The sequence below is a fragment of the Populus trichocarpa genome, chromosome 5 (assembly GCF_000002775.5).
Source record: "Populus trichocarpa isolate Nisqually-1 chromosome 5, P.trichocarpa_v4.1, whole genome shotgun sequence".
In the NCBI taxonomy this organism is placed as follows: Eukaryota; Viridiplantae; Streptophyta; class Magnoliopsida; order Malpighiales; family Salicaceae; genus Populus; species Populus trichocarpa.
Window position 1 is genome coordinate 12,366,254 of NC_037289.2, and position 26,789 is coordinate 12,393,042.

General features: G+C 34.5%; 2 protein-coding genes and 1 long non-coding RNA gene across 6 annotated transcripts; 2 read left to right on the plus strand and 1 right to left on the minus strand.

The window, feature by feature from the left end:
• Positions 1 to 1,315: 1,315 nt before the first annotated feature.
• LOC112327553 (uncharacterized) lies at positions 1,316 to 2,101 on the plus strand. 2 transcript variants are annotated; one of them, XR_008059161.1, is made up of 2 exons: positions 1,316 to 1,634; positions 1,712 to 2,101. It is a non-coding gene; the product is annotated as an uncharacterized LOC112327553 (long non-coding RNA). The 2 variants fall into 2 exon arrangements; XR_002981851.2 differs by having other exon boundaries at positions 1,739 to 2,101.
• Positions 2,102 to 4,918: 2,817 nt separating this feature from the next.
• Positions 4,919 to 9,761, plus strand: LOC7489776 (uncharacterized). 3 transcript variants are annotated; one of them, XM_052452732.1, is made up of 8 exons: positions 4,919 to 5,337; positions 5,410 to 5,532; positions 5,684 to 5,910; positions 6,235 to 6,446; positions 6,561 to 6,663; positions 7,347 to 7,717; positions 7,823 to 8,360; positions 8,558 to 9,761. In XM_052452732.1, exons 1-8 carry the CDS (start codon positions 5,181 to 5,183, stop codon positions 9,704 to 9,706), a joined length of 2,880 nt encoding a protein of 959 aa, XP_052308692.1. In that variant the 5' UTR covers positions 4,919 to 5,180; the 3' UTR covers positions 9,707 to 9,761. The 3 variants fall into 3 exon arrangements, with proteins under 3 accessions (XP_052308692.1, XP_052308693.1, XP_024457825.2); XM_052452733.1 differs by having other exon boundaries at positions 5,416 to 5,532; XM_024602057.2 differs by having other exon boundaries at positions 4,921 to 5,337; positions 7,823 to 8,324.
• Positions 9,762 to 14,625: 4,864 nt separating this feature from the next.
• LOC7489777 (protein LIKE COV 2) lies at positions 14,626 to 26,550 on the minus strand. The gene is made up of 7 exons (XM_002307273.4): positions 26,221 to 26,550; positions 25,123 to 25,175; positions 24,929 to 25,038; positions 16,995 to 17,162; positions 16,260 to 16,357; positions 15,992 to 16,118; positions 14,626 to 15,032 (listed from the first exon to the last, which is right to left on the minus strand). The coding sequence occupies exons 1-7, from the start codon at positions 26,338 to 26,340 to the stop codon at positions 14,932 to 14,934; spliced, it is 777 nt and encodes a 258-aa protein (XP_002307309.3). The 5' UTR covers positions 26,341 to 26,550; the 3' UTR covers positions 14,626 to 14,931.
• Positions 26,551 to 26,789: the final 239 nt, after the last annotated feature.

Below are 26,789 nucleotides of genomic sequence, written 5' to 3' on the forward strand. Positions count from 1 at the left end.
TTTTAAAAAATTATTATTACTATCGAAGAAAAACCACGTGGGGACATGTGACACTTGGGCTATGCCTCAGTGCGAGGCACATCTCAGCGCACACATGGCGCTTAGGCTACTGCCTCAGTGCTGGGCATACCCTTGCGCACACGTGGCGCTGGGCTGCCTGCATATGGGTTGAGCACTCCCCAGCACATACGTGGCGCTTGGGTTGAGTTGGATGAGCCAAGATCGCACCTCACTTGGTGACAAGTGGTGCTTGGATCATAGCGTTGGATCCAAGGGGAATGGGTCCCGTGTTAGGACCCACGATTAATGGGTCTTGTGTAAGGACCCAATTCTATTGGGTCCTTCATCAAAACTCAAAGTTCCTGGGTCCTAGGATTCTAAATATTATTATTTGTTTTAGAAATATTATTATTTTTATTATAATTAATATTATTAATAAAATAATTAATAAATTTGAAAGAAAATATTATTATTAATATTGAAAACATATTATTATTTATGTTATAAATTTTTATGGTATCTTTTATAAAAATAAAAAGTGAGTCCGCGGCATAGTATTATTAAAAATATTCAACAATTCTAATTATCAATATAAAAAATATTATAATTTGCGTTGTAAATATTATTATTTTTCTTAGAATACAAAGTATTCATATCAAAGATATTATTATTTTTGTTATAGTATTATTATTTTTATAATAATTCGAAGTTTTAATAGAAAAAATATTATTATTTGCATTCTAAATATTCTTGAAATTAAAATAGTATTATTTGTGTTATGAATATTATTATTTTTACTATAATCAAAAGTATTAATATTAAAAATATTATCTTTTATATTATCAATATTATTATTTTTATAATAATTAATATTATTAATAAAATAATCACTAAATTAAAAAAATTATTCTTAATATTGAAAAACAACCATAGATTTGATTTGAAAGATAAAACTAAAAATTACTATTACTATTATTATTAATAAATTTTAAAAAACTGTTATTATTATCGAAGAAAAATCACGTGGAGACATGTGGCGCTTTGGCTATTGCCTCAGTGCTGGACACACCTCCTGTGCACACGTGGCACTTCAGCTCCTTTCTTAGTGTTGTGAACATCCCTGTGCATACGTGGTGATTGGACTACCTGGCTGGAGGCTGGACACACCTCAATACACAGATAGTGCTTGAGTTCCTGCTTCTGCTTCTGTGCTGGACACATTTCAATACACAGTGACGCTTAAACTCGTACAGTAAATATGTGGAAATGTCAAGACCAAAGTATTTTTTATCGTGAAGCTCCAAAATAGATTTGGAACCTCCGTATGCTGGAGGACCTAAATAACTTTATATCTTTCTAGCATCAGAACTCAACTTTTTTATGAAAATTAAAGGTGAGTACGCGGGGCACGTAACTCGTCCTCATCTATATAATAGCTAGCGATTGAAAAAAAGTAGAGCACTGTTGCTCTCTTGCTATGTATACCGAGTATTGTAGCGCTCTCTAATCGGAGAGGTGTGGTAGCGGGGGAAGGGAAGTAATTCTCAGGAAGCCACTCCCTGTCATCTTCTGCAACTCTACCCTTTCTTAATCTCGATTGAAGCCTCGCTCTTTATTCTTCTCTCACCTTGCAAGTAAAGTTCCACTCTTTCTTATACAGCCCAACCCCTTTTGTATTAGCTTATGTTTGTTTTTTAATTTCTTGATTTAGGTTTTGTTTTGGGTTTTACGTATATAGGATTTATTGAAAAAAATGGAAGAACAACATAGATAGAAAGTGAACAACATTGTTTTGTTTGTGCGTGCGAGACAGAGAAGGGATATGGTGCTAGAAGCTTTTTAAGGGTTCTTCTTAAGAACTTGAGAACTTTGACGTTCTTGTTGGGTATGCTTTCCTTCTTCTTGCTGTATCTATTTGTTTTAAGGTTTGTTGAAACTAAGAACATCTAAAGCTTTAATTTTCTTGCTTTGACTGTGTGTTGGGAGTATTATTTTGCTACTGAGATAATGGAAACCCTGTTTGTATCTATCTTCTTCTTCTTCTTCTTCTTCTGGTATGAAAAAGTTATTAAAAGATGAAACAAACCCATTGCCTTATTAATTTTCTGTATACATTGGGTGCCTTACTATTAATTTTCTGTTTACATGATGTGCTTTTTTATTCAAAAAATAATAATCTAACTTCTAATTTGAATAATTTCCAGGCCTGTGGTTAGTCTTGTTTATCCTATGAGATTTGTGTTTTTCCTTTATGAAATCACCAAAAAAATAATGTTGTAACTTACAAGTAAATATTCCCCTGACATTGACACGAGAAAGAGATCCGATGTGTTTAGAATCATCTTGTGCTGCATACATGCTCTTTCATGGTTAGTTTATTAAGCACAAAATTGAGAAGAAGTTTATGAATACTGAAACATTTGAGAAACTGTTTTACTAATTTTTTCATCACATTCCACTCCACCATGCATCATATATTGTTAACATGTAGAAAATAAAAGGCTACCATACAGCTTTTGAGACTTGCTGCTACCTAGAAAAGAAAGTTTATTCTCCTCTCTCCTCTCTCTCTCCCTCAGGTTTCCCTTTCATAAACTGGTTGAGTTGGATTACTTGCTTTCTCCTCACCAGTATCGTTTCTATCCAGAGAGAACTTCACTTTTAGCCATCAATAAACTAGAATTGTGAAACCGTATTGTATGTGCTTTTCCCATCCTAGGATCGTAAACAACAAATCCTGCAATATCATATCATGGATCAATGTTCTAGAAAGAATTTTAATGAGGATTTCAAGTTATTCATGTGAATAAGTAACTTTTATCTGGGATTTCCTCCAACAACTGATTAGTAGATCCAAGTCCTTGAGAAATTTGACTTGGTTGCACCCAATAGTAATTTACTCTGGTGATGGAGACTAAGTAGACAGAAAGATGATACTCTTTAATTTGTTTTTCAGCTCTGCCTCATGCTGAGGTATGCTTTGTTGAATTGTTTTATCTAGTTAGTGGGTCAAGGAGAAGAATACATTTGGACAAGTTTTCACTTGTACATACATAATTATTGTCCGTATTAGGTAGTACTCTTGCTCATGGGTATGGCTGGACTTTCAAATGTTAAAGAACAAGTTCTACTATATATCTGTCAATTAGTGCGGCTGTTGTTGGTTTTTTTAATTTATCTTCCTCCAAATGAGCTTCCTTTTCTCTGTGAATATGGATGGCATTGACAGCACACTCATTTTCTTATTAGGAATCACATTCCAACTGGTCATCTATGGTGAACTGGTGAAGAACGATACCTTTGTGGTGAATGGTTTTCACTTCGATCAGGAAAAAAGAGAGAAAAAAGAGAGAAGCTCACTTGAAAGCTCAATAAAGGCAACTTGATCCTAGAATTTAAAACTAATGGGGGATTTTGCTAGCAATTAACAAGTAATAATATGCTAAAATATATTTTTAACTATTTTAGCTAAGATGTAGAGAGAAAGGGCATGGATGCTCGCTCTTATGTAGCCCTATGCAAGACTGCCTTTTATATTTGTTGCAGGCTGAAGGCTATAACTCCTGTTACAAGACACAGTTGCCATTTTTGCTAAAGGTCTACAAGTCGTGAAAAGCTAATAAAGTAAGAAAGAAATGTCCGCTCTTGCTCTCTTCAACCTCTCTCTCTCTCTCTCTCTCTCTCTATCTATCTACCTGTCTATAGAGAGAGAGAGAGTACGCTGTTGTTTTCCCAGCCTGAAATGACAAGAAACAATGGTTGTCTAAGAGGTTTTCTGAGAAAACAATTCAATGGAAGTCAATTGAGTTATGAAAACAACAATTTAGTATTGCAGGATGGTTGATTATTTGACTAATGGCTTGTTTATGGTTGAAAGAAAGGGATTAACTAAACTTCACATGTTTATGGACATATTCTCACTCCATTTTTGTAGGCTAAAAACACTTGTCAAAACTCTAATGCTCATTACCTTGATTGGATAATGATTTAAGAAATGATTGCAAGAAAACTCAAATTCTCTTTTCCTTTTTTCCTTCAAACCTAGGCTTACAAGTCTTCTTCAAAACAACCTTCCGACACTAAAATCAACTCTCTTAATTGACTAAGGTTTTAATCACTCTAAGGACAAATCTTTTGATGTATTTTGCAAAAAATTAAGTAGAAAAATCAGTCAAACACTGCTCTCTCGTGATTCAAACCGCAAGATCGTTGGCCCTTTATATTTTTTATTTCTTTTTTTTTTTAATTTCATCCCCCTTACATTACTTAGAATTATTTTATTTAATCAATCATGTATTTATTTTAGGTTAATTAAAAAAATCTCTTTTATTTTTGCCAGACTTATATTTTAACAAGGTTTTTATATTTTTCTCTCCTAAAAAAAATTTTATCTTCAAAATTTAAACATCGTATATGAATCTAGAAATAACTCGAGGTATCCTTTTAGATTTATTTTTTTAAGTCATCTTTCCAATTTAGATGTTTCTCTGTGACACTTTGATTATCAGAATTTTTTTATTCCTCAATTTATTTTAAATGTAATCTATTAATTTAATGAGCTGGAACTAAAGAAAATTAACATGAAACCATGGAAGGAAGACAAAAGGTGTAAATAAAAGAAACAAACATCATTACATGACGATGGCCATGCTTGTGCGTTGGTATTGGTTCCTAGTAGCAGAGCTAAAATAAAGAAAAACATTATATACAAAGTACGAGGTATGAACTTAGTTTATGGTGGGCCCTCATTCAATCTTTAGATAGTAGAGAAATTAATAGTTATTTTTAAAATATTTTTATTTAAAAATATATTAAAATAATATTTTTTTTATTTTTTAAAAATTATTTTTAATATCCATATATATAAAAACAATATAAAACATTAATTTTTTTAAAAAAAACACCTTTACATTGGTCGGTGCAATCAAAGGTCAAATACGATTATAAAAATAAAAATCCGGTGCGGTTGAATGCACAACTTTTCAACTGTTGATGCGCGCTCAGCTGCTGCACCTAACGGTCTTTTGAAAGTCTGGTGGTTGAGGTTTAAGAAGCAGAGAAGAAGGAAAAGTAAGAAAGCTGATCCTCATCTGTAGGCCATACATATCCTCTTGTATTCTTCGATTCAAAACCCACATTACAATTCTACTCTCGCTTGCCTCATCCATTCATGGTCAGTTATGGGATTTCCCAAATTCTTCTCTATCTTCTCTGCAAATGCAAACAATCAAAACGGTTCTATTCAAGAAAATCTCATAAAGAATCCTCGTAAATACTTGACCTTCCCCAGATCTGTCTTTAACTACCTGGGACTGGGACGCCTTGCAGTATCTGGAAGTAAGTAGACTTACATATTTAATTAAGGTTTTGAATAATGTTAATTTGATGCAAATTAGATACTTGATTCAGGTGCAGATAAATCTGATGGGAGCCAGAGGTCGGAGGAAGAAGAGAAGGTGTATTCTTGGCTATACGCCTTGGCACAATCGGATAAAGATTTGGTTTTTGAGTACGTTCGCTCCACCGAAAGGGGTAAGCAATAGACGCGCGCGCGCGCGCATATATATATATATATATATATATTTGATTGTGGAAGCTAAGATTTAATGTCTGCAGAAATCATGACTTCTTGTTACCATTTTGGTATTAGATTTGCTTATCTGTATTTGTATTATTTGCGCAGGCTTGAGCTTCACTGAAGCTGATAGGAGGCTGAGAGAAAATGGTCCAAATGTTCCTCTTGGATATACTTTTCCAAATTGGTGGCATCTTCTGTGGCATGCCTTCTTCCACCCTTTCAATATTATTTTGATTATACTGTCTGCCCTCTCCTACGTAGCCAGTGATAGTCCAAATGGATGCATTATGCTCATATTAGTTTTTATAAGTGTATCCCTTCGATTCTATCAGGTATTTTCTGCTTAATTAACTTTGTTATCTTCTCCATAACCTATTAGAGAATAATATAAATCATATCCTGAAATCTCACCTAGCAGATTAAGTTTTTGGGTTGAATTGGTTCTTTGACATGGTATCAGAGCCTTAACGACCAAGCGGTCACGAGTTCGAATCTCATCATCCCCATTTATGTGATAAAAATTAAGCACAAGGTAGTGTGTGCATGTGCGAGTTTCAAGCTCAAAGGGCTTTCACTTGCTATTGGGTTGAGATGGTTCTTTGACATAACCAACACTCCTCTGCCAGCTCACATCATTTTCTTGATGCCCACTTCAGGAATACACGAGTTCAAAAGCTGCCATGAAACTCTCTGAGTTTGTAAGATGCCCTGTTAAAGTTCAAAGATGTGCTGGCAGAGTTATTCAGACAGAGTTGATTGTTCAAGTTGATCAAAGGGATATTGTTCCTGGGGACATTGTTATTTTTGAACCTGGAGACCTTTTTCCTGGTGATGTTAGACTACTATCTTCGAAGCACCTTTCCGTCAGGTATTTCTAATTATATATATATATATATATATATATATATCTTTCACATCATTCCCTTGCTATCCGCTTGAGCTAATTATAGAACAAATTAACACATCCTGCTCTTATGAACAGTCAGTCCTCATTGACAGGCGAGTCCTGGATAACTGAAAAAACAGCAGATGCTAAAGAGAATCAGAGAACTCCTTTGCTAGAGTTGAAAAATATTTGCTTCATGGTATGTAAGATTATGTGTTGAATTTTTAGCCTCAATACTATTACGTTCAGAACTCAGATTCCTATCTTAACAGGGTGATAAAATTGGGAAATACAAGAGTTTATTATCCTAGAACGAATCAATGCTGACACCATGTATGTTTTTTTGTTATACTGGAGTTCTCTCTAAGAGTTTATTTTAGCATGCAGGAGTTGGGAATTACAATAGTTAGGGAATACATTAATTGTAATGGTGTTAGGGGATGGGGTTGCGTGCAATCCTACTCAAATGGGACAGAAATATTTCAAGGGATTTTGAAACATTTGTTTTGTTCTTGATCTGTACTAGAACTCGTGATTATTCTCCACTCGGTGCAATTGAAAATTCGCATACTGTTAGGACTAGCAGAGAAAACCAAAGAATATGTCACTATTAGGTGGGTGCGTGTCTCAATTGTTGTTCTCTATCGTGATTGCCCTTCTTTCTCGTTCTTGATAGGCCTTTTGAGTTTAGAATTTCATATAATTTTCCTAAACTAATAAAAGAGGAAGAAGAAAAAAAAAAGGTTTCCAACCATTACGTTAGTTTTCACTTTTCAGTAGTAGGATTGATTCACTGGCTACGGATTGGAATGTTTATGTACAGCATACATAGTACTGAGAAATGAAACATGAACTGGGCTAATTAGATACATATAATTTCAGGGAACAAATGTTGTATCAGGTAGTGGAATGGGTTTAGTTGTTTCGACAGGATGTAAGACTTACATGAGCACCATGTTTTCAAGTATAGGAAAGAAAAAACCACCAGATGGCTTCAATGATGGCATCCGATGCATATCCTACGTGCTCATCAGCGTAATGCTGGTAGTGATGGCAATCATAATATTGACTGATTATCTTAAGTCTCGTGATGTGAGTGAGAGTGTTCTTTTCGGACTATCAGTTGCATGTGCACTCACTCCGAATATGCTTCCCCTTATTGTTAACACGAGTCTTGCAAAAGGAGCACTTGTCATGGCCAGAGACAGATGCATCGTCAAAAGCTTAGCTGTTATACGAGATATGGGATCCATGTAAGTTCATATGCTTAATTTTCCCGCATATTGGGTTTATTAGTCTACTCAAATCTCAAGCAGCATTTATATATACATACATGTATGTTTTACTTGTTTACGTAGGGATATCCTATGCATCGACAAGACTGGTACACTCACCATGGACCATGCAATCATAGTTAATCATCTTGACAGCTGGGGTTCACCCCAAGAAAAGGTTTTACGCTTTGCCTTCCTGAATTCCTACTTCAAGACTGATCAAAAATATCCTCTAGATGATGCCATTTTGGCATATGTGTTCACAAATGGATACAGATTCCAGCCATCCAAGTGGAGTAAAATAGATGAAATTCCTTTTGATTTTATACGAAGAAGAGTATCAGTTATCTTGGAAACTGAATCAAATGCTTCCCAAGGAAGAAATAGCCACACCTGTGATAGATTCATGATAACCAAGGGAGCATTGGAAGAAGTGATGAGAGTTTGTTCTTTTATAGACAATGTTGATGGGAGTGAAATTGTTACCTTCTCTTCAGAAGACTATCAGAGGATTCTGAATATGGGGGAAGAATTAAGCAACCGGGGACTAAGGATAATAGGAGTTGCGATAAAAAGGCTACAAATGGTGTGTCTCAATATCTCTGTTTTATTTCTTCTCAAGGTTAATATTTTGCGTACATCACTTCCCTAATCTACAAATGTTGATTGTTCATCAAATATTCAAGCCTTGCAATTATTCTTTTTCCCTGGCAGACAACCTCCATAACATGTCATGCATGGCAGGCTAAAATTTGCTTACAAAAACAAGCAATCCCATCCAACCATCTCATGATAAATAACCTTCATATATTTTTGCAGCAAGGAAGTCATCCAAACATGGCCAATGAGGAGATCACTGAATCAGACATGGTCTTCCTTGGTGTAATAACGTTCTTTGACCCCCCAAAGGACTCAGCAAAGCAGGCTCTATGGAGGCTAGCTGAGAAGGGAGTAAAAGCGAAGGTATTAACAGGCGACTCGCTATCTCTGGCAGTAAGGATTTGCGAAGAACTTGGCATTAGAACCACCAATGTGACTACAGGACCGGAACTTGAGCTACTAAATCAGGATGACTTTCATGAGACTGTTAAAAGTGCAACGGTGCTTGCTCGGCTAACCCCTACTCAGAAACTCAGGGTGGTGCAATCCTTGCAGACTGCTGGTGAACATGTCGTTGGATTCCTAGGGGATGGAGTTAATGACTCGCTCGCAATAGATGCTGCCAACGTAGGTATATCAGTTGACTCAGGTGCTTCGGTTGCAAAAGACTTGGCAGACATCATTTTACTTGAGAAAGATCTGAATGTACTTGTCGCTGGGGTAGAGAACGGTCGCCTCACTTACGGCAACACCATGAAGTACATTAAAATGTCTGTTGTCGCCAACATAGGAAGTGTTCTCTCACTCCTGATAGCAACCCTGTTGCTGGAATTTGAGCCATTGACTCCGAGGCAGCTCCTTACACAAACTTTCCTTTACAGTGTGGGTCAAATCGCAATCCCATGGGACAAGATGGAAGAAGATTATGTAAAGACCCCCCAGAAATGGTCTGAGAAAAGTTTGCCCATCTTCATATTATGGAATGGCCCTGTGTGCACCCTCTGTGATCTGGCGAACCTTATCTTTTTGTGGTTCTATTACAGAGATTACAACATATTCGATGTCAAATTCTTCCATTCTGCTTGGTTTATTGAAGGCCTTCTAATGCAGACCCTAATTTTCCACTTAATCCGAACGGAGAAAATCCCCTTCATTCAGGAGATATCCTCGTGGCCTGTAATCTGTTCAACGGTGGTGATCTCTGCCATTGGGATAGCAATTCCTTTCACACAAGTAGGAGAAGTCATGGGATTCACTAATTTGCCATTCTCATATTTTGGATTTTTGGTTGTGCTTTTTCTAGGGTATTTTACAGTTGGTCAAGTGGTCAAGAGAATGTATATTTTGATATACAGAAAATGGCTGTAGAGAACAGCGAAAGAGAATATTATTCAGAATGAATAATGTAGCTTCTATGCTTTTACATGCATGATCATCCACATTTCATGTGGAAACTCTCTGGTCTCACACTATTATTGACCTTGCAAATTGCCACAACAAATGTACGGATGGTGATGGTTATTCATGGCGCCAATAGACCACCGCCGACCATTCAGCCCAGATCGAACCAACCCAATAGCCCTTCCTCCCTCTCTCACCGAGTCGTCACAACCACCGAACAGAACAACCTTCCCTTTCCCTCCATTATGCAACCCGAACAAACCAGCCAACAACTCGAAAGGCTCAGCCACCCATCTCTCCACTACGAACCAGCAGTAAACAAGATAACACTAGCAGAGCCAGCCATCATAGAACCCATCCACTCTCGATCAGCCATCACAGCCGCAGACCAGTCTTCCTCTCTCTCCATCACCAACACCAACCCAATTCAAAAATTTCAAGAGATTGATGTTAATTGTTTTATTTAATAGATTTTAAAAAAATTTAGATGATTATTTTTTATTTTTTAAAACTAATATTAAATAATAAAATTAAAAAATAAATAATAAAACAAAAAATAATAAAAATATCGAGTTATGTAAACTTTTCAAACCAGTAGTCCGAGATATTAGATAAAAAATATTATTTATGAAAAAACAATGAAACTCAGTTCCCATAAATACAACATCGAATAATGAATTATCACTATTATTATTATTATAATAATTATTATTCTCATTGTTTATTATTTTTATTATTAATATTATCACTATCATTACAGCTACTATCATTACTGTTATTATCAATAAGTAATATTATAATTATTATTAGTATTATTATCATGATTACTATCATTAGTATTATTTCATTGTTATTATCATCGCTATTATTATTACTGTTTATACTATTGTTATAGTTATTATCATTGTCACTATAACTAATATTAGTTTAAATTTTTATTTTTATCATTATTATTATTATTATTGTTATCACAATCACAATCACAATCACAATTACTATTAACTATTATATTATTATTATTATTATTATTATTATTATCACAGTTATTACTATTATTACTATATTTTGATGAATAAAATAAAAAATCATAAAAACTTTGAAAAAAGAGCAAATAAAATAAATAAGAAATCAAACGAAAAAAGACCAAACTAAAATAAATATTATTACTATTGAAAAAAATCATAAATTTGATTTGAAGGGTAAAATTAAAAACTATAAAAACTTCGACAAAAGAGCCAAGTGAAAAAAATTACCAAATTGAAAAACATAATATATACAAATTAGAATTGAAGGACTAAATTGTAAACAAATAAAAGAGAAAATGACTAAAATTAAAAATTAAAACAAAGAGGATGGCTTCTGAAACACCAACAAAAAATAGGGACGGATTTAAGAGGATTGAAATATAAAAGAAATTAAAACAAAATAAGAAATTAAAAGAATGAGGACTAAAATGAAAAACAAAACATATGAGAAATTGTAATTAAATGACAAAAACTTCTATAAAAGAAATAAGGATGAAATAAGAAATTCAAGAATGAGGACTGAAATTGAAAAACAACAAACAAAGAGGACAATTATACATTTTAGCTTTCAAGAAAGAGAAAAGAAAGAAAAATTGATCTCGGCTGCGCATCCAGGGAGACGACGGATGGCTAAATTTAGCCACCGAGTAGCGTCACACGCGCCACTTGAATGTCGCAGACGCCGCCCACTTGCTGGTGCGTGTGGAACACGTGCCAGTGGCTTATCGAATAAAAAATCAAAATCAAAATGTGAAAATACTAAAACACTCCCCATAGTCCTCTTAATTATACAAAATGCTCATATGAAAATACCAAAATACCCCCAAAGATATTAGATTAAAATGAAATAGTTTGGGAGGTACCTTTAATTAATACAATTAATTTAATGGGTTTAAAGACAATTCAGACAGCCAACATAGACATAATTCAAAGGCAACCATAATGGATCCACCAAGTCTAACAGTTGTGTTCTTTCTAAAACTATATTATGTTAATTCAATGAAAAAAATACTCATTCGTAAAATTGAGCCCTAATAAAGTTAAGCACTAATTAGTCAAGACTCAATTATGAAGGATGGGATAGGACAAAAAGAAGATAAAACCATAGTTATAAAATATGAACCGACCCAACAGGTCGACCTAGAACTTGGACGACAAATGGACCGGTCTAAGTTAAAGAAAGAATGGGGGAAGGGAATGGCCTAGATTAATTCGATCAACTCGGCATAACTTGCTCAATAACCCTAAATTTATTTTTTAATTGCCCTTGATTATCATAATATTTTATTTCCAATGTATTTCCTATTACACACACACACACACACACACTAGTGAATTAGCCCGCACCCCGCAGCGAGTTAATAATATTTTTTTAAAATGTAAAAAAAATATTTTACATTTTAAAAAATATTTTTAAAAGAACTTGGGTCTGGCAGCTGACCAAGTCAAACCCAAGAGACTAGGGTCTGACGGCTGGTCAAGTCAGACCCGAGAGACTGGGGTCTGGCAGCCATGCCAAACCCAAGTCTGTTGGGTCTGGCACCCCAACCAGACCCAAGTACTTATAATTTTTAATCCATTCAAATTAAATTTATAGTTTTTCTTCAATACTACTAATATTTTTTCTTAAATTTATTAATGATAATAATAATAGTAATAATAACAATAATAATAATAACAATAACAATAATAATTTTTTATTTTACCCTTCAAATCAAATCTATGATTTTTTTTCAATAATAAAAATATTTTTTTTCAAATTTATTAATAATAATAATAAAATCTTGCTTGACCCAAGTTCTAATAGTTTTTAACCCCTTCAAATCAAATTGATGGCTTTTCTACAATAGTAATAATATTTTTTTACAAATTTAATAATAATAATAATAATAATAATAATTATTATTATTATTATTATTATTATTATTATTATTATTAATTTTACCCTTCAAATCAAATCTATGGTTGTTTTTCAATAGTAATAATATTTTTTCTAAATTTATTAATAACTATATTAATAAAAATAAAAATAATAATAGTTATAATACCTGCACACTTGGGTCTACAAACCCGTGCGCTTGTATTTTTAGACTCGCTTGTCTTTGTTAGCAGACTTGTGTGCCTACCAGGCCGAGGAGCACGGGTCTCGCAGACATGTCTGACCTCAGTGTCAGGTGTCTGACAGTTATGTCATTCCCTAGCGTCAGATCTCAAAAAACCCGAACAAACTATTTTGACCCTAACCATTCTTTCAATGTCAAATGTATCCCACGAAAAAGATAATCACACCCCAACTGCATGCTTAGCAAGGACAATTACATCATTATACTGCTCCAATCCATAGTGATACGTGCCTTGGTGAACATTGAAAACCCCACACCGACCTTATGCCATTCCCTAGCGCCAGATCTCAAAAAACCCGAACAAACTATTCTGACCCTAACCATTTTTTCAATGTCAAATGTATCCCACGAAAAAGATAATCTCACCCCAACTGCATGCTTAGCAAGGACAATTACATCATTATACTGCTCCAATCCACAGTGATACGTGCCTTGGTGAACATTGAAAACCCCACACCGACCCATGCGCGCGGGTCTAGCCCAAGTGCCTAGAGTCTGGCAGACATGCTTGACCCCAGTATAAGTTGTTTGGCAGCCGTGCCATTTTTCAGCGGTAGACTCTAAAAAACTTGAACGGACCATTATGTAATCAACCATTCTTCCATGCTAAATGTATTTAATGGAAAAGATAATTTCACTCGTCTGCATACCTAGTAAGTTTTTTTTTTTTGTAATGACAATCACATCATTATACTGTTCCAATACACAATGAACTGTGTTTTGATAAATAGTAAAAGGATGAACAATGAAAACTCCATATCATTTAATTTTTGTTATAATAAATTTTTTTGATATCAGTCCCAAAATAGGAGATATATTGATTTCGTTGAAAAGGAACAAATGAAAAAAAAAAAAAATTCTGGACTATAGACCATCTGTGATGAATAAATGCCAGCAGAAGGAATAAAAATACATTCTTTCAAAAAGTTTATCTCTAATTGTCCCTTCTCCCTTCTAATGCTTTGTTTTTTTTTTTTTTTTGAACGTTCTCAGTTATTAAGTCAGTTTATATCCCACACAAGGAAACTTTTTGTTCTTTACAGATCTGGATTTTCAGCAAAGCACCGAGGCAATAATTTAATTCTGCAAGTCAAGGACACTACCAATAGATGACCTTTTACCGACTCGATAACCAATTAATTTACATGAGAACCATGAATTTATAAAATAAATGATAGGAAGGTGAGGGTGGATAAAGGATATGCAATAGCATTAAAAAACATTTAAACACAAAAAGCCTAAATTTGTTTCCTCGGCTTCACAGAGATGAACTTGCCTATAAATTCCATTAATTTAGATCAGTAATAACATTTAATGAAGCTAAATTATTTCAATTTGAATTTCTTTAGAGATGTTGAGAAGAAAAACACAGTGACGCTGTAAGGAATCACCTATATGAATCCCCCACAAACGTTAAATCAAATCAGTTAAAACAGCAAAGATTAAATAATTTTTTATGCTGAGATATATATTAATAATTTTTTTTATTTTTTAAAAATTATTTTTAACATTAACATATCAAAACAAAACGATCCAAAACATATAAAATATATTAAATTTTTTTTAAAAAAAAATTTAATATTTTAGAAACGTTCCCAAACGGTGTCTTTAGTCTATAATGAAAACCTAATTTTTGTTTTTTTAAATCATTCACGGAAAGAAATAAACACAGAAATTTTTTTCACTGCACGGTGAGAAAGATCATATCATGCATGAGGGTGGGCAATGCATCCTGAAATAAGAAAAAACTAAAACAGATACATAATTATAAAAATTCCATTAATGACAGGGGCTACTGACAATTACAGTTTATGGCCAGGGCTCCCTTGCAACTTCCTTCGTATGGTTAAAACAGCTGCAGGGACAACATAAACAATAGTGGTTACAGACAGATTCAAGTAGACACCATAGTTGTGCATTCTCGAAAGCTTTACTGCTACAAGCAACAAATCAATTGACTCGGTTGTCATAAGAATAAACTCTCCGTGGTCATTTTATGTGGGATTTGAATGTAGTTAAAGGGTTTACTTCTTGCTTGATGCCATTACACCATCCTGTTCAAAGGGATTCCTTCATTTTGGTGAACAACCCGTTCCACCGGGGAGATCATCTGTGGCATTGTCATACCTCCAGAAACAATGATCTCTGCATTTAAACAACAATAAAGAAACAAGCCTGCATCAGAAAACTTGTAAAAACAAGACTAACATTTCATATATTCCCTTTGCCACAATGCAAGTCAAAACTTTCAACAATAAGCCCCATTTGAAACTGAAGTCCAGTCCAGATGCATGATGTTTTCTCAAGTGTCTACTAAACAATCCTTGCTGAACTTTCTTACCATGATGTAGTTAGAAGTTGCTTGTCTAAGTTCAGGGTAATATATGACTCGATTGAGTCTCGTGTTACAAACTTAGGAAAATATGAAAATTTGGAATGCACACAAGTAAATAAATAAGACCATGCTTTGCGTACCTTTACCCCCCTAATATCGTTCCCGTGCTCTTTTATATGCAAATCAGATCTAAGTCACAGTTCTTTATTTCTTCCTACATTCAGTGACTTCGGAATTTAAGTGCAATAAAGGATGTGATCCATTCATAACTAAAGCACGGAACTCTTATCCTTGGCCATGTCTCTAGTGATCCTTATTTGCAAATTGAAGTGAAGTTTTAACACTTGAATAAATCGAAAAAAATAAAATAAAAATATCAAATTGCATGAAAAAAGAACCAAGGAATAAATTAGAATAAGACTGAAAGTTTAGTAAAGTATGGTTTTGCCGAGATGATTTTAACTGTACTTGTCGGACTACACTGTATTTGAACTCAGAAAAGCATCAAGTAATTGAAGGTTCTCGCACAGCATAAAAACTTCCATAATTCATAAATTTAAAGGTAGATTTTTAACACGATTTGGGGCTCAAAATCATGTTCTGAATGATTTAATAACTACAGATGATCTATAAAAGAAAAAATGCAGAAATAAAAATAAGAAACAAAACAAAGATATGCTGTGTTACAAATTCAAGCTTCCCAGCAAACAAAAGTCCATGTTTCCCAAGCAACATGATAGATATGGCTATTTCATAATACCACACATACCTATTCCTTCTCGAATTGACAGATTTGGTCTTATAATGTCCTTGGAATTCACCAGGAATATATCACCAATATATAGATGGTTTGTCGGAACAAAAACACTACACAACTCTTCATCTTCATTATCTCTCTGAAGTCAATAACCAAGAGAATCAAAGTTCAAGAACTCAGAGTGATTCTTGGTATGAAGAAATAGGATGTTCTCTTAAGATACTCACAAAAGGAAAAAAGATTCTTTTGCAAGAGAAGTTCATCACCGTAAAGCAAATACCTGAAGGATTACTGTTGATGTGATGAAACCAAAAGCATATTCACCTACACGAGGATGATGAATAATTGCCACCTCTTTAAAAGCTGTGGTATTCTGATCTGTAGAGATTATAGGTTTGATGTCAGTGTCAACTGTCAAGAAACCTCACACCAAGTAAGCATAACTTCAATAAAAATGATCATGGTGATGGCAACTAGACAACTGCTAAAATAGCAGAGAATAACATGCTCTGAGACCAACTTTTCTTAGACAAAAACATATCTTCATCCATGCTGCGCATCCATAGTAACATAGTCACGAGGGACCAAAGACATCCATCTTCAACACTTAAGTTCAATTCCTAATACAGTATTCCACAAGACTTAGATTCCAGATTGAATGAGAACTGGAAACATGACTGATTTAAATCAACATCACACCCTAAGCAGCATATGACAATGTCTTTAACTTTTAGACAATTAAAATTTGCATACAAAAATGTTATCCCATATAGCATCAAACCCCAAGCACAGCCAGTAGTGATCCAAACCAAACCTGAAATTATGTTGATATTATATATGATAAATTCTAACATAATGAAAATATTAATTTCAGTGACCACTGTTAGATCATGGCTTCCAAAGCATGACTGCTACATAAAGCAACTCCTGCTTCCTAGCCAACAAGGTGCAGTTGGAACTAATTTTTCATTTCCAGATCCCCTCATGCAATCAAAAATAGAAAGTTTATCATAACCTGGAGAAATTGCAGCACTAATTTGTTTGGAGGCTGAATATAAATGCTTCACAAAGGGCATTCGCTTTATAAACCATTCCCCAAGCCAGAAGATGGTGGAACCTATCCATGATGAAACAAAAACACCAACAAAGAACACAAACACCAGAGATGTGACAAATCCAAGTCCTGCATCATAGAACAATTTTTTTGAGATAAATCATCGCACATTTTAACAAACAATAATTTTCTGTAACCAAATTAGACCCAAAAAGTGTTTGAAGAAAAAACATCTGAAACACAATAATCATCCAGAGTAATAAAATGTGTGTGAAGAAGAAAACACTTAATGATCCATCAGACATGCAAATCCAAATGGTGCTTAACGTTCCAAAGAAGTTTATCACAACTTGATATCTTAGCACACGAAAAAGACGAATTTCAAGCTTATCTTTTGAAGCCTTGGTTTTTTTCCCTCCTTGGTTCTTGTAGGGTTTGGGTTGCACATATTTTCAGGTGATCTCTTGCAACTTTTTTTAACACTCCAATGGTCAAACGAGATAGAAAGTGGCAAAAATGTTCACTAAAAAACTTCTTATTAGCTTTTCTAATTCAAAGTAAAGGAATATTTATTTTTCACAATAATTCTTTGCCAGTGTTGTACCAAGAGCAGCACACCACCTTAAAGGCAGTCAGGCAACCAGGCTTCCTATGCACTAGGCCATTGGCAAAATGATTGAAAACCAGCTATATAGCTTTAATATCTTGTTTTAGTTTAGTGGTTTGAGTAGGTTAGAATTCTTTCAATTCTAATTACTATTATTTACTTTCCTTCTTTGAGAAGGATATTACTCAGGTTTTGATGCCTATTTAAGATCACCTTCTCCATATTTTATACAGACTTATTGATAATTGAATTGAACAGTGATATTCGACTTTTGCACTCTCATTCTCTCCTCTATTTTTCCTTTGTTTATCCCTTTCTGTTAGGGACTTCTTTTTCTCTGCATTACTTTTATGTCTTTCTTCTATTTAATACCTCTCCTATCGTAATTTCTACTCCTTTCTACATTCTCTACAAAACTAACCCTATCCTCCATCAATTTTGGTATCAATTTTGCATCTGTCTCCTTTGTTTAATTTATAAATTTCTCATCAAACCTTTCAGTTAGAATAAGAAAAAATAATTGCATAAAACAAAAACATTGCATTCAATTTAGTCTTTTAGTAGCCTTTTGTTTGAATATCTTGAGCTTTTACATTGGTTTATGGTAACTAACAAAGAAATGGAAAAAAACTCACTAGGCTATGGAGGATATACCACGTAAGATGGAAAGTGGCATAGCTGACTTAGCTGATAATTCTAGAAAATCCTAACACAACTTGCCGACTAGGAAAACAGCCTCTTGAACCGAGTGGTATGGCACACCTTAGCATAGTGCCTAACACTAGCATTGTTGACCACGGTTCTTTATCCAGAGCTCCCATTCTCCACGCACAAAGTGTTTCAATTAAAGATCCACAAAACTCAGAAAGAAACATTGCCACACATAATTCTACTTTGAGTCAATACTAGGAAACTTCTTTTAGAGAATATCATGGTGCGAACTCGTTTGATGAGGATGTTGGCAATTACTATCATGTTCCTCCTCAATCAACTACTAGGCATCAAGCTAGGTATTCTTATAGGGGTTATGGACATTTTGAAAATGAGGGTGGGAGATATCAAAGGCAACAGAGACCTCAAGTTCCTTACCTGAGAGGAATTCATATAGGTTGCCAAGACAACCTTTTGTTGAGACAGATGACTTCCAAAAAGGTCAAGGTAGATGCCAAGTCCTACGAAGGCAAGTTGGACCCCAATGCTTTTCTAGATTGGTTAGGAGAGAAGGAAATTGTTTTTGTATGGCAAGACACGGTTGGTGAGTTGAGGATAAGTTTACCAAAATGATGTTTGCATGGGCTGCCAAATGATATTGGAAGAGAGTTAAAAGAGAATTAGAGAGATTAGATGAAGAACCGATCACTACTTGGCTAGAGATGAAACAAAGTTGAAGGAAAACCACCTTACCTCCCATCATGAGAGACAAATGCTTGAACAACTTTCAACTTTGAATCAACTGTCTTCAAGTGTAACTCAATGCATGGATAATTTTGATAATCTAATATTGAGATGTGACCTTCATGAAGGGTTATTAACAATTGTTTCAAGATTCATTAATGGATTAAGACAAAATGTAAAAGGAAGTCAAAATGTAAGCTCCGGATAGCTTGGAAAAAGCCCTAACAAACGGCTTTAGAATATGAACATTATTTTAGGTCTTTGAGTCAATCAGAAGTAAAAGAGTCCTAGACTTCAAAATCTTCAACATTTAATAAGCCATTTGATCCTAATCAAACTATTCTTGTTAAGGGATTAGAGTTGAAATGGTTCTAATAATATTGAGTGCTTTAAACTATCTTGCCTCTCATTGTCCTCAACATACTTTAACTCATGAACATGAAAGGTTGAAGTCCATTGAGGAAAATATTAATAAAATAGTTTATCCTTTAACACCTAGTGAGTCATGTGAGGAAATCAAAGATGCTCAAGTTAATGTTATAAGAAGTCTATTTTCTTTCCACATAGTCGGAAATAAAAAAGTATGGTGTAGTGTGTTGCCTATAGATGTTGCCCATTAGTTGCTCGGTCATCCTTGAATTTTGATGTGGATTCAATTCATCATAGTAGAGAAACTACCTACAACTTTTAGTATAATGGCAAAAGAACAGTGTCTTTAAGCTAAGAAGACCTAAAGAGAAAGAAAAGATTTTCAAGTGGTTTTTCTTTCTATATTTACCATTGGATTTTTCCCCTTAGGACTTTGTCGGTTCCTATTATCATAGTCTTGCTCTATATGCTACCAACAAACACTTAGTTGAATAAAGCTAATTGTTCGTTTTCCATTGAAATGTACTTTGTGCCTTCAAGGTTTGATATGAGTGGCTATGCCAAGTATTACACTCCCCATTTCTTGCCTCAACTTTCACACTATTTGTTCATACGAGTCTAATGTGTCTTTGCTCAATTTTCCATCTATGAACACATTATCACTATTTTCAATATGGAGAATTGTTTCTTATCAAGGCATCGCCAGACCTCTTGTCCTATAAGCTTGATGTTTTAGGTGGATCTGCTTCGAGTGAGACCAATTCATGGAGCTTCCACTTTGTGATTATCCATGCTTTCACTATTCAGAGAGGAGGACAATGATGGGGAACTAGCTATATAGCTTTGATATATTGTTTATTATCGTAGTGTGAGTCATTTATTTTAATTGTTTGATTCGGTTAGATTTTTTCTATTCTTCTATTTACTTTTCTCCTTTAAAAAGGATACTGCTAGAGTTTTGGTGTCTATTCAAGAGAACCTCTTCTATGATTTATGCAAACTTATTGACAATTGAATTGAACATCGATTTTCAACTTGTGCTACTCGCATTCTCTTATTTGCATAAATAACCCAAGAAGAAATTTATCTAATTTCAACTGCTTAAGCTTTAAGAGCACAAAAGCCTATGGTGTTCTAATCTTCATCAACATTTACTGCATCATCACTGTCAACTATGTCTGCTCTCCTCAATCACTAGATGCCCTCACTAAGTGTTCTGCCCCTTTCTACCTATTTTCTTCTAGATAAAATAAAATCTCTTTAATTAAATTTAGTTTCCAGAGTATCTAGATTCCTTTGATTTAAAACCTCACCTCATCACATAAGTTATACTAGGCTATATTGGAAACTAGAAAATTTTAAGCATTCACATGATAAGGCATCCAAGGTGCTTAGCTTGTGCCTTATGTAGTCTCTTAGAAGTCAGGCATGTGCCTCACATGTTTCAGATAAGATTCTTCTATGCTTCAAAACAACTAAAAGGAGTGCACAAAGTTCAGGTGTTTCAGCAAATCACCTACTCCACAACCACTTCACTCAAGAAAAGCCCAGAAACACAGTGCAAACACCAGTTACACCCCAGAAATCTCTCTAAATAAAACTGCAAAATCTCCTTACAAAGCCTCGCTAAAAGCTCTCAACAAAGCCATAAAGGCATTGCTCACTACATAACCCAAATAAAGCCAAACTGCTACCATCTAATACAAGCAACAACAACGACAACCACTAATAAATTGTACCAAAGACACATGCAACAAGGAAGACTGAATTAGCAAAAGTTATGTTTATACCAAAAATAAACAGCTACATGTTGTTTGATTAAAAACAGGTAACATAATTGATCTAGATATTATTTGATTGATCAATAGATTGGCACGCTTCACAAGACATTATATCCAATATTGTTCCATTAGTCGGTAATCATGCCACCTAAAAAAGGGGTAAAAACATCATCATTATGATTAATGAATAATTAGTACAAGCAACTGACTAAGGCTAATTGCATAGCCATGTAGAATCTGTAAGCCAATTGCCAATTCTATGGCCAATTTAGCAATCTTAATGAGATTGAACCCCACGATGGTTAATCATTGTTTAACTCCTTTAAGCAATAAAGAGATGCACATGGACAGAGTCATAGTGCTTCCATACAGCCTATACCTTTGCCATCATTCTCAATGTTGTTGCCTTTGTCAACTTCAAGAGGATTCAATGGCATTTCTTGACATGGGAGATTTCTTCCATATTCTTAGCATAATAATGCTTATTGCATTATTTCATCAATGGCTAAGCTTTTAGGTTTTGAGGAATTTAAGAAGAGTCTAAGACACGGTTTGGTAAATCAAGTATAACTTTTAATCTGACTGTTCGAGTTGCAATTTTGATAGAAGATTTTGAAAGCCCTGTTTCTTGTTGGGTTAAAATCTTATGATGAAAGAAGATCAAAAAGGCCTTCAAATAAGGCTCAAAAGTCATTGTGCATGATTGTCTTTATTTACCTTGTTGTATTTGGATTCATTTCCTATTTAGATTAGGACTTTTAATTTAATTAGTACTTTACTATTTAGAAATAAATTTTGATGCTAGATGAATTCTATTAGGTAAATCAAGCATAAATTTTAATCGAACCGTTGGATCGAGCTATAATTTTGATAAAAAAAATCTGAAGGCCTTGTTCCTTATTAGGTTAAAATCTCATGATGAAAGGAGATCGAAAAAGCCTTCAAATACGGCTCAGAAGTTACTGTGCATGATTGTCTTTATTTACCTTATTGTATTTGGATTATTTTTTCTATTTAAATTAGGACTTTTGATTTAATTAGTAATTTACTATTTAGAAATCCTACTGCTAGATGGATTCTATTGGTTAGGAAAATTTTAATTAGAAATCATTTCCTATAAAGAATTTTAGAACTAATATAAATAAGGATATATTTTTTATTTTGAGATTGAAGACTATTATTCAGATTTTATAAAACACCATTGAGTTTTCTCTAAATTTCTCGACAGTTTACAATTGTAACCTTAAGGCTTGAGAACCCTAACTTTTATCCACGTTATACGCCGTATCAATTCTACACATTCAACCCAACCTCACGCATAGCCCTTTCGAGGGATTAATGATGCAGTCAAATGGTCATAATTATTATGGCCAAACTTTAGTCATCCACCAAAGGCTCCTGAAGGATCGTCTTTTTATCAGCAAATAAACCTATCTATTGTTGATTTAAGAGTCATCTAGTTAGAAATGGAGAACACAACAAACACGACTTACTATAATAACATTGTGATAATCAATAGAACCATGCAAGCCATGGTCGACCAGCTCAATTAGATTAAGAATCAATCTCCCATGCAGACACGTGGGGGGCAAGCACAAGGGCACCTTCCACTAGAAAGGTTTCAATGGGAAGAAATGGGGATTCCCAACCATATCCCGGGTACCGTATGCTTAATGCTTACACATCAAACACAACCACAAACCCAGCAACTATAGAGTACAATCACACGCGAGGTACCACCTACCCCGCAAATATATAGGCAGTCTTAGACCAATTATATAACCAAACCACCTTATTTACAACCAACTCAACCTATAATTAGGTAGTTCAGTGCCCACGGGTTTTTTAGCAGGACAATCTCAATCTTCCTATACCTCGGGGGGAGGGGCTTGTTGTCTACTAGAAAGGAAACATACTTAGTTGGCTACTTCAACAAGGTCACAATTGCTCATTCAATGGTTAACTCAAACTCTGATGAGGAGTTTAAAGAAGTTCAACAACAACTAATATCAGTCACAAAACTTAGAGAGGAAAAAACATTTGAGATTGTTGCATTAAAAAAGTCCAAATAGGCTAACAAGCCTATTCATGAAGAAACAAGAGACCAAAGTGGCTAGTGAAAATAAAGAATAATTAGATCCTTTCTCTAAGGTAACAACAATGGTTGCTCCAAAATCAAGAGTACTTCTTGGTAAAGGAGAAATACAATATACTACGTTTGATCGACCACAACAAAAATTAGAGTTGGTCACTGATGTTGCTACTGGTAAGTGTATATCAATCATGGTAAAGCAAAAGTATTGACACAAGAAAATCATGATAAACCTTTTTGTGAAGCATATAGGTGTCCCAGTTGTCATAAAATACTACCTAAGGAAGAAGACTTTGAGGACAAAGCTAAATAGAGATTCGCAAGGAACAAGGGTCCAAGACCTTTAGGCCTAAAAAAGCATATTGACAAAGAATGGTATAAGCATCAACCACGACAGAAGTCATCAAAACTCAATGATGAGGATGACAGGTTAACAAGTAATTGCCAACATCTCCTAGACCTGGAAAGAAGGTGGTGATAAGGTCAGCTAACCAAGACCTAGCTCAAAAGGATGCAGTGTCTAAACACACTAGTGAAAAAGAATGATGATAAACCATACACCTTACTAGGAAAATAGGTTTTAGGATAAGAAGAGACCAATCCTTTAGGTAATAATCAACAACAACAAACACATGTTAGAATACTAACACGTGAAGTTGATGATCAACCATAAACACAATCATCACAAGACAACATTAAACCTAATCCAACATAAAATAGGCTAACCACATTGTGCGATCAATTTATCAATTGATTTGATCATAAAAGGCAAGTTAATATTCCCTCATTTATCCTAAATAAAGAAATATGGAGGCATTATTTATACCAAAAATAAACAATCACATGTCATTTGATTAAGAATATGTAGCATAATTAATCTAGAAATTATTTGATTGATCAACAAGTTATAACCCAACATTAAACCAGAATACGTAACATGTGGGTTTTCATCTGGCCAGGCATATAATCAATTTAATTCAAGCCACATATTAGAAAAATTTAGGTGAGGTGAGATCTGCTATAAATTATGTACTACCAATCCAATTCAAAACATATTTCTATCACGGTAAAGCAAATGTCAAAGCATTAGAGGTTGGAGAACTTTTTCGCTAAGATGTTCCACTAAAACAACGGAACGAGATGTGAAGTTAGCAACTGAAATTAGCAAGCCTCCCCATATTTTATAACAAAATCCAATGACCACTAAACTAATATGTTCCAACTTCAAATACTATGAAGTTGTTCAGAATAATTGTTTTGAAATTTGTGTTTCTAGACTTGGATCATAATAATAAACCATATAATACTAATTCCAGCAAATCAAAATTAGTCAAGATAGACCATTGAATTAATGAACTGGATATAATGCATTACTCTCGCATCAAAGCATTGAAATGAAGAAGTGACATCATGCTTAGACCATGAAACCATATCTTCTTTATTGAGAAATTTTCATATATTTCTTCCCGACATCCACCACCGTTTTTTCTCTTTCAACTTTAAATGCTTATTTTAAATGTCCTGGGAAACAAAGTAAGCTGGTTGCATTTATCCACAAATAAAGATGATAGAATACAGCAGTTGATATAGAATTAGAAAAGGTGAAGTTCCAGAAGTCAAAAGCATAAGAAAAGCTGCATTTTAAGCTTACCAAATATGTCAACGCCAAGGCGTGCATATAGTGGACTAAAGAAACCATCAACAAATTGCATAAGCCACCATGTAATAAAGAATGTCACAGCTATGGGGAAAAGTACTACACTGCAATTTCACAATGCATCACATTCTTAGGCTGGAAAGTCAGAAATATTTTTGGAATGAATAAGGCATAGCCATGCATATTACCATCCAGTAATGAACTTCTTGGAGACCCAGCTTTGTAGGACAAAACAGCAGGCCTGGAAAATTGGAGGAATGAAATTGCAATGTTATAGATAAAAACTGAACATTTATTTACTTAAATAAACCTCAGCAATGAAGCTTGGAGATTTCCATGGATTTAAATGTGTGAACAAGTTTAAACATCTTGTGAATATGTGTATGTGCAGGGAATTGTGTTGTTTCATAGATTAAATCCCTTTGGATGTGTAGATGAATTTCAAATCGCATCTGAGAGGTTCGGAACTTGGAGTATTTCTACAAGGAGGCACTATTGCCATGAAATGATATAGTTTCTGCCACAGTCTGTTCAGTTGACACATCAAATCAGCACTCTAGGTGGCCAGTGCAAGCAAACAGACATCTCTCTAGCAACACCACTTCACTACCCAAATGCCCGAAAGAAGAAAAAGTACTGGACCATGAGCAAGATTAGAAAAATTATTGGATCCTTACAGCACAGTCACATGTGTGTAAGTTGCTGCAATTTTATCAATGTCGGGGGAGCGAGAAATTGACAAACAGAAGCAGTCAAGCACTGTATTTTCTGCAGCGCAGTACAAAGGCATTGCTGCTTATGATCATCTGCAGCGGTTACTGGAAGTGATATTGGGTTGGTCGGTAAAGTCTCTAAAGCAAGAAAATATTCAATATTGAGGATGGTGTTTGGTCCCACAAGTGTGATAAAAGTAAATTCCCCAAGGCATTCCAAACTTTCTCCTTACAAAACTCATCTAAGGTTGGGCATTAGCAGTTGACATCTGTAGCAACCAGAATGATGATAACCAGATTGTTTAACAATGCCATGGTTGTTGCAAGAGATGATTCTGCAACATTACATTCTCTAGGTTTTTTTTTTCATTGAATTAGAAAAGGCCGCCAAATACAGTATTAGCTATCATAGATAGAACAAAAGGATCAATTTTCAATTATAAACAAATATATAGGTAATCAAATTTATAGATACAAGTAAGAATTAGTGAGTGAAGCCGAAAATCAGAAAAGAAAGAAAGAAGTGGCAGGCAGGGAGTGTAAAAAGAAAAAGAGTGGAGAATGAAGCAAAACCTCGCGAGTGGAGGAATTAGATGAGGACTTAGAATGAGGAGGCGATTTGGGTGGATCTTCGCCGCCATTGTCGTCCGGATGGCTCAGTGGAATCGACGTTGACTCCTTCTCTTCCGCCATTTGATGTTGATTTAATTTTTTCGCAACGAATTAGGACTAGAATCTGAAATTTTGAGGAATGAATTTTGATGATGATAATAATAATTACAACAAGGACATCATGTTATTATTATTATCATTTTGGTGTGCATTCCATGGTCGGTTAATAAATTTAAAAAAAATAAAAAATGTTTTGAGTGTTTTGAGTGTCGCTGAAGCTAAATCTAATATAATTAAGTCTAGCAACTGCAATTGAGAGTCTAGCTCAGTCGTATTCGTAAACAGGTGAGGCTTTTCTTGTCTTCAATTCCGAGTTCGACCTATCTTTTATGTGTGTTTTGTTCCGTGGTGTTCTATTTATTTATTAGACTTTCAGGATGTTCAATAGACCCGGTGAATAGTCATGATACGCACAAGCTGACCCGGACATCCCAAGTTATAAAAAAAAAAAAAAAAAGTCTAGCAGCTAT